The sequence below is a fragment of the Talpa occidentalis genome, unplaced genomic scaffold (genome assembly GCF_014898055.3).
Source record: "Talpa occidentalis isolate TD23 unplaced genomic scaffold, MPIMG_talOcc4v2.1 talOcc4.11, whole genome shotgun sequence".
In the NCBI taxonomy this organism is placed as follows: Eukaryota; Metazoa; Chordata; class Mammalia; order Eulipotyphla; family Talpidae; genus Talpa; species Talpa occidentalis.
Genome location: NW_023601104.1, coordinates 67,106,231 through 67,115,215, shown reverse-complemented (window position 1 = coordinate 67,115,215; position 8,985 = coordinate 67,106,231). Strand labels below are relative to the sequence as shown.

General features: G+C 35.4%; 1 protein-coding gene and 1 non-coding gene across 2 annotated transcripts in view; one reads left to right on the top strand and one right to left on the bottom strand.

Moving 5' to 3' along the window:
- The first annotated feature begins 3,720 nt into the window (after window positions 1–3,720).
- On the top strand, window positions 3,721–3,793 carry TRNAK-CUU (transfer RNA lysine (anticodon CUU)). Its single transcript has one exon. It is a non-coding gene; the product is annotated as a tRNA-Lys (tRNA).
- A 3,473-nt stretch (window positions 3,794–7,266) lies between these two features.
- ACTR10 (actin related protein 10) overlaps window positions 7,267–8,985 on the bottom strand; it is a 30,469-nt gene continuing 28,750 nt past the window's right edge. The window contains exon 13 of the mRNA XM_037503419.2: window positions 7,267–8,930. Within this exon, the coding sequence (XP_037359316.1) occupies window positions 8,749–8,930 (182 nt within the window). The 3' untranslated portion in view covers window positions 7,267–8,748. The remainder of the gene's footprint in view (window positions 8,931–8,985) is intronic.

Below are 8,985 nucleotides of genomic sequence, written 5' to 3'. Positions count from 1 at the left end.
TTCATTGGCTGCTTTTTCGACCAATAGCCTTCTTCTCTGCGACGGGTTCCTGGGATTTTAATCCGCGGTCTAAAAGGATTGTGGGAAAAGAGGGGGCGGAGAACGTGGCTGCCGATGCGCATGCGCATGTGCAGAGACTGTGGCAGGGGAGTTAGGGGGAGGTAGGACGCTTTCCCGTTTTGCTGCGGTGCTGAGTGTTGTTGAACCACTTTGATACCTTCGCTAGTGTGGAAATTGTCCTAGGAATTATTGTTTATCTTTTATATGACCCCTCTCTTGTCTTTGTCTTATTCTTTCTTAAAGCAAAGATGTTCACGTACTCCTACAGAAACCTGTGGTGTGATTGAGGTGTGCTTCCACCCTTGGCACAGATTCTGCCCTAGTATTTTGATGACATCCCCTTTCATCCACTTAGTCTCAGAAGAGAGGAAGTTGCTTTCTAAGGTTTCACCTAGGGCTTATAGATGCACTGGTACTCTTTCTATATGTTTAATATTTTAAAAAAAAACCACTGCTTTAAAAGGTATAATAATATCTTTTAATATTATGGTATTATAATATCTTATAATAATATAATAATTCCTGTAGAATAATACAGGAATACGTCCCAAATCTCTTAAAGTGCTAATAGGATGGCAACCCCATCCTACAGGGAGTTTACATTCAACGGGAAGAAATAGGCAACAAAGAGGAAATAAATGGTTGCATCTTGTGGTGAAAAGGGAGGAGAGAGAATGTGTGAACTTCAGGCAGAGTACTTAGGGAATGACTTTCTGCATATGTGATAAACTGAAACTTGGGAATAAGTAAAGGCTGAGAGTGTGATAACATTACAAAAACAAACTAAATGTCCATCAATAAATGATTGCATAAAGAAGATGTGATCTCTACACACAATGAAATACTACAGAGCTATAGAAAAGATAAAACCTTGCCAGTTGGGACAACATGAATAGAATTTATGATGATGGTTTTACTGAGGTTTACCTCAGTTAAAAAATAAAAAAAGGAAAGACTGAGAGTAGTTTAGGGAATAGCAAGCACAGGAAAAAAGCTTGCCTTGATCTAGAGCTGTCAGATCATTATGGCCTGTCCTAGCGATTAAGTGGGGGAGAGTGATGGGGAATGAAACCAGAGATGGGCAGGGATTAGATGTTAAAATGGTTTGGAGTTCAGTCAGATTGTGAGTGGAAGGCCATCAGTATTTTTAAAAACTGGTAAATACATCGAATTTACATCCTTCATAACAGGAGCATTATTTTACGTATCCACAATACAATTTGAAAGTTAGAAAATAATACCATTTTCTAACCCATAGACTGCAGTTAAATTTCGGCAATTATCTCAACAATAATCTGCAAGGCAAAAGAAACTCCAAGATCACACAACATTGCTGTTTAGTTACCATGTTGCTGGTCCTCTTTAATCTGAAAAAATGGTTGCTTGATGTTTCTTTGGGTTCCATAGCATCAACATTTTTGAAAAATACATTCATTTTGTAAGATATTCCTCAATTTGGGTTTATATGATACTTTTTTCATGATTAGATTCAAGAGATGCATTCTTGGTAGAAGGACACAAAGGTTACCTTGTATTAATTTACAGCTTGTGTTTGGAGGCACATGTCACCTTGTTAAATTACCCATGGTTAAATTTGATCTGTTGATTACTTTTCCATTATAAAATTTCTACTTTCCCTTTAGAATTAATATTTTGTGAAGAAGTTACCTGAGACTATGGACATAGCTACTCCAAAACCTTTTAACCACTAGTATCCAATGATCCTAATTTGAATCAGTTATTATTATGATGGTTGCCAAACGGTGATCTTCCAATTCCATCATTCCATTCACATTTATTATAATCTTTATGTTACCAGGCCATGAGAAGTTTTTTTTAACAGGAGAATTATATTATCTAATTAAATGAGCTCCCTTGCTTTTGTGTGAAAAATTATAGATAAGGGGAAGAAAAGAAGCACAGAGACTGCTTGGAAAATTGTGGTCCTGTTGCAAATAGTAATGGACAGTGATTTGGACTAGAATGATGGCAGTGACAGTGGAAATATGAGGATCGATTTTAGATATGTAAAACTGACTGAAAATGTATAAAGCCAGGGAGAATTTCAAAAATTTCTTCCTGTTAATAAAGCATTATAATTAACATTTTATTCTTGAACACATGGATAAATAATTCACTTGAATTTACTAGGCAGATTACCCATTTAATTTGCCTAAGTCTCATTGAACTATTCTAGTTGTAATCTTTTCATGAGGTTAACAAAGTGCTGAAGAAAGTTCGAGAGGATTGACATAGGAGAATTTGCCTTGAAGGTGAACTGGTGAACTTGTTTAGGGGGCCAGTTAAACTTTTAATTAACTTCACTACTTGTGCCTAGTGTCTACTCTATATTGATTAATAATTAAGAATTTGTAGTTCTTTTCAGACACTTCAGATGAACTACATAGTTTGGCTAGATTGTTGATTTGTCTTGGCTCTTGAATGAATTCATTAAATTGTAGTTGTAGGTTCTTGGTTATTTGCCTAGTTCATATAAAAAAAATTTAAGGTATGGATATGAATTTTTTGTTTTAATTAAATTACTCCATCTTACTTTCAGAAATAAGGCATGTAAAATCAGTATTAATTTACACATATCTTTTCCTATAGGTTAATGAATTTTTGAGGTGATCGTTGTTTTGTTCTTCTGTCCTCTAGAATATATAACAGTGCTTTTCGCATTTAGGTACTTAAATGCATTGCGTTGCAAGTAAATACAAATTAACTTCCCTATTTCTCCTGTCAAGTTATAAAATATTAAAAAAAACCTAGAGTTTGCAATTGCAAGAAAAATTGTTAGTGAATAATTGTATTAATACTTTAAGTTTTTTCTTTTAATTAGGTCCCTCAGGAAATATGATACCCATTGTGTTTAATCTCTAAATACTGTAGTTCAGGGATAATATCTTAAGAATTCTGTTATTCATAGGTTTACAGTTAGGTTTTAACTGGCATTCTAAGCAGGAGGATAGACTCCAACACAACAATATGATATCTAAAATAGTAGAATACCTTATCTAGATATGACCAATACCTCAGAATATCTTCCCATGCATCCATCCATCCATTTATACAGATATAAATTATTTCGTTGTCTCAATTTGTCATTATTTGATCAAAATCAGTTCTCTTTTTTCCTAGAATTAACATGCTGTTTACCATAAGATTCAATTATACTATATTCCTTTTCTTCCCAGCTTCTATCATTGAACAGGATGGTAAAAAACAACCTCTGGAGGAGGGTTTTATCTTCATTGTCAGGCATTTACCTGAAAGAGACCTTATTGTAGTTGAATCAGAATTCCCTTCCTCAATTTAATTTTCCTTGACTAGATAGACGGTGGATAGTCTTATTACATATTATGTAAAATAGATACTATATAGGCAGTAAATATTTTAAAACATATGGAAAAAATTCAATGAATATAACGATAGATTTGATAAGCTTTCAATGATCTTGGGACACATGCAATAAAAATTATTAAATCTAATTACAATTAAACAGCTGCTTTTAATCGTCTTTTTAAAACATCTCAAAATATATATTTAATAATATAATACAAACTTTTTTGTAAATGAACTATGTAAAAAAAAAAAAAAACACTAAATGCGGTTGGACACTCATCAAGGGGTAAAAAAAAATACCCAGCTTTCGCAAGTGCCCGGCTAGCTCAGTCGGTAGAGCATGGGACTCTTAATCCCAGGGTCGTGGGTTCGAGCCCCACGTTGGGCGTAACTTGCTTTTTTCTTTCTCGAAGAACTTCACTTTCGATTTTAAGATTTCTCCAACGCATTGTAACTAAGGAAGGTTCTCTAAGCCTAATTCATTTAAATACGTTTTCAATGTTAACCAGGTCTCTGGAAAAAGCGTTTTACAAGCAAAAACATCTCAAACTGCGCTTGCGCACTTGAAAGGACAGGTTTCCCTTTCCTTGATCCCTCCCCAACCTCTTCCTTAAAGCACAAAGGGAAGTGAAAAGTCACTGTTTAAGATGGGGACTGGTTTTCTGACACTATGTACACTTGCATTGTTGCTGGTAAAGGGCAGTTTTGCTTTATTAGAACAAAATTATGAGCGGCTTTTCTAAAACTTAAATCCGATTTAAAAGCAGCTGGAGACTTAAGAGCACTTCGAAGAATTGACGCGTCTTCCTTTGTTGTTTTTACTTTTTCTTCGCTTCAATATAGGGTTGCGGAGGGAGGCGAGGGGACGATATTATCCCCTGAAGAAATACACAATGAAAAGTTTTTTCCTGTGGTCAGTTTATACAACCAGTATAGACATCATTGTTCTTGGAATTATATTTTGAATCTATTCCATCCAATTGGATGCATGTTAGGAAGTGGATTATTCTGGGAACAATGAAACTCTTTGAAACAAAGATATGAACTGAGATATGAAAATTTGGCTGTACAATTAGGTATTTGCAGGAGGCAGGATTTCTGCCTTTCCCCCTCGACACCGAGAACTTACAAAACAATCGCAAATGGAACGTACACACACAGGGTCCCAGACCATCACATCCTGGCACGTTGCAGATCTCACTGTACCAGTGTGTGAGCGGAACATACTCCCACCTAAAGCAATCCTATCTAAAGACCCTATACCCTCTGCGTTATCCAGATTCTCCTTCTAACCGACCATACATTTTCCTCTCTAGACTTTTCTTTTCAATATGCAAAAATGTTATTTCTCTATCTTAAAACAAAAGCTTTGACCTGGTTTCCCTGCAGACTAATTCCCCGTTGGAGCAATAACTATCCAGTTGCTTAAGCTCACCATTCCCCTTGTCCCACCTTTTAGCCCTGACAATGCCCAAAGACCAAAACACAATAGCTGAACCAACTTTGGTGTATTACTCATGGCATCCTGAACATGTGGGTGCCTCAATGAGAGGGTATTAAAGAAGAACCTATTATAGGATTTGGGCCTTAGCTGGGTAACTTGGGGAAGGGTCTAAAGAAGTGAAGGCTCCTTCTGGAGTGGGTATTCTCAGAAAGCAGGGGCAATTATATCTTAATAAAGGATGCATAAAGCTGAAATTGGTACGGCAACATTCGTTTAACAAGTTGGACAGTGACTAGCTTGTCTAAAGTGGATGTGAGATGCCAATCAAAAGTTCATGACACTGGTGCTTCTGATCAACTGCCTACAAATTGGGGATTCCCACAACCCTTTCCTCATGTTTGATAATTTTTCAAACAGCTCACAGAACTCAGGAAAAACAGGTTATTTATTCCCATTTTATTATAAGGGATACAATGCAGAAACACCCACAGGAAGAGATGCATGGGGCAGCATGTGGCACACAGAACTTCCATGCCCTCTCCTGGTCACCACCCTGCCAGCACCTTGATGTGTTCACCAAGCAAGAAGCTGTCTGAACAACTAAGTTCAGGGACATTAATGTAGGTTTCACAGGTAAGGTTGATTAACTCAAACTTCAACTCATCTTTTCTCCCTGGAGGGTGAAGGGTGGAGCTGAAAGTGCTAAGCTTCTAATCATGGCTTGGTTTTCCTGGTGACGTCTTCATCTGAAGCTATTCAGGAGCCCACAAAGAGTTGACTCATTAGAACAAAAGATACACCAGGAAATTACAAGGGCTTTAGGAACTCTGTATCAGATGCTCCTAACACTCCGTCACTCAGGAAATTACAAAGGCCTGTGGAGTTGTCACGAACCAGTGGCAGAGTCCAATATATATTTCTCATCAGGTCACACTCGTCTAATGTGTCTTTGTTAACAAGTCACTGAGTAATATCTCTTCACCTTCTCCCATTCCGTTGGAACATATGCTCTACAAAGGCAGGATTATTGTCTTTGTTCACTAATTATGTAGCAGGCACCTAAATTGGTATCTAATGGATGTTAAATAAGTGTTGAACTAGTGAATGAAGGAGGTTTTATAAGTTTCCTAGGACTACCACAAAGTGTCACAAACCGAATAGCTTCAAACAGAAATTTGTTGTCTCACAGCTGGGGCTCAAAGTTAGAAATCAAGGTACAGGCAGAGCCATGTTCTAAGTGCTCTCTTTAACAACCCAAATGCCCAAAAATAGATGACTGGATCAACAAGATGTGGTACATATACACAATAGACTATTACTAAGCAATCAAAAAAGATAAACACATGCAGTTTGCAGCAACATGGATGGAGCTAGAAGGGATCATGCTCAGCGAAATAAGTCAGAAAGGAAAATACCGGATGGTCTCACTCATAGCAGGAATTTAGAAAACCTAAATAAGGGACCAGGAAAAAGACTAATTAATGCAAAGTAAAAATCAAAATCAACGATCAACTATAAACTAGAGACACACTATGGTGGGGACGGGGGGGGGTTTGGGGGAGAGGATTAGGGTCAAAATAAGGGGGGGTACAATTGTATGGGGAATATAACCAAAATAAAAATGCATACATTGTGCAAAAATGAAAAATGATATAAGAATTATATAAAATATTTTAAAAAATCTGTTCTCTGCTTATAGTTTTTAATGTCTATAGCAATCCTTGGTGTTCCTTGGTGTATAGCTAATTCCAATCTTTGTCTGTTATGCTTTTTTCCTGTGTCTCTGTCTCATATGGCATTTCCCTCTGCTTTTAAGGACACTAGTTATGTTGAATTAGGGCCCACCTTAATTTGATTACATCTCCAAGGATTCCATTTAAATAAGGTCATATTCACAGTTACTGGAGGCTAGAACTTCAACATATCTTTCTGGGCCACATGATTCAACAGATAATACAGAGGGCTCTATTCCTTAACTGTAGCTACTAGGTGTCTAACACTATAGCTATAAGTTCTATTAGTCAGAGATCTTATTCTTCGTAATATTCAATGAAAAACTTCTCATAAGTAATCCAAAGTTAACAAGTCAGAATCTTAAAAAATATTGACTGCAAAAGAAGAATATTACTAAAATAATGAATCTGTCATTAATAGTACACCTATTATGGGCAATTCTACCAGGAATTTTCAAAATTAAGAAATAAAGGGTCTTTACTCTTGTTAAGTTCAAATTCCAGAAAGGAATATAAAAACTATATAGAAACAATTACATGATGAAAGTTGTGCCTCAGTTACAGATAAAGTGCTTGTAGGAAAGATTGCTATTTGGGGGTAAAGGGTGCTATGGAAGAGTGGTATGCCCAAAAGAATCTCACTTTTTGGAATGAACATATTGGTAAACTGGGTGGCAAAATTAAACTTTCTTAGTTTTATTCACCAGTTTAATATGGTTTTCAAGTTGTTCATGATTGAATCCTTAATTAACAATGCCTTTATCTCAATCTCAAATGCTTTAAGCTATTGTGTAGAGAATTCAGTTTACATAGCCTGGAATAAACCTGCAATTATTAAAATTCTTCTCATCCTTCAGGAACAAGGTCAAAATCCTTCTCTGAGATGTTTTCCTTTAACAACTTGGTCAGAATTAACAACAACAGTGAAAACCCAGATTCTGTTTTATTTCCTTAGTTGTATACACAGCCATTTTTACTAGTCTGTAAAACTCCCAAAGTAAAGGAAGTATCTTACTTGTAGCATTCAATGTCTAAAACTATACCAGGTACATAGCAGACACTCAGTAAGTATTGAATAAATTTTGTCTTGGGCTACTAAAGTAGTAGTATATAATAACAAAGTAAAGGTAGGAGTATTTCAAAAAATAAAACACATACACAAATATAAATATGAATCCTATCCCATTCTAAATGCCAGGAATCAGCTCTTTCAAGAGTTAGATAGTACTATCATACACATAAAGCATGTAGCAAAACAGGAGAGGATCTAGAAAAGGACAATCAAAATGATTAGGAGTAAGAACAGACTTGGGGGTATTTATTCTTAAAATGTATTAGTTGCTACATAGTCTTGGAGAATATGAGCACAAATATGTATGCATTTAATCTTTACAGGTATCTAGAAAGGATGAAATCAGCAAAATCTCAGTAAGATGCAGTTCATTAAAAACAAATACAAAAACTAAACACTGAATATTTCATCATTGTCCTGAGGATAAATGCACAAAAGATTAAAGACATTATGAATCATGTTTATAAAGCAGTTGCATAAAAGTGCAAAAAAAGAAATTCCTTTTTACATAAAAGAAACTAAAGTCAGAGTGGCTATTTCTACAGTTAGCTTAACAAAAGCTTAACAAACATTCTCAGTCCAAAGAGTTAAATATATTTATGGAAAAGCAGTATTCTTATAACATAGACAGAAAAATACCAAGATGAAAAATAGATCCATGGTAACAATAGAAATAACTGGTAATGGTAACGTTACTTACGCTTTAAATGAAATAACTACTGAAAATAATGAAATGAACGAACTGTATGATGCCCAGGAAAGATTATGTGAACTGTGGAGGAACACTGTTACTATTCTTTCTGAAAAATGAACTATATTTTAAACTGCTTTACTGTGTTTTATTAATAAAACTAGTGTATTTTGTAAGTATCAGCTACCATTTTACTACTAAACAAGAAAAATGAAAGTCAAAAGAATTACATGTTAATATAGAGTAATTACAGAAATGCTTTCACTTCCACTAATGTCATCTCTAACAGTATCTGATGTACTTTATATAATTTGCTAATTGATTAGATATTTGACAAAAAGCAAAGTTTAATTTTAATTTTTATTTATTTCCCCTCCCACAAAGTTTAATTTAAATCAAACTTTTATTTCTCAGTGGAAAAAGCTCTCTTCATCAGAGGTGGTTGAGCCTTTCCAACATCAAACATCATTTCCAAAGGTGGGTTGTTAAGAGAACACCAATCAGGTATGCGGCCCGTCTGGTTATAATATTCCTTTGAGATTGAACGGCTCCCAAGTATGTCTTGCAATGCTCCAAAAATAGCCCCTGTGTAATAAATATTTTTATAGCTCAGATGAAAACTTTCACCAGAGAACTTTAT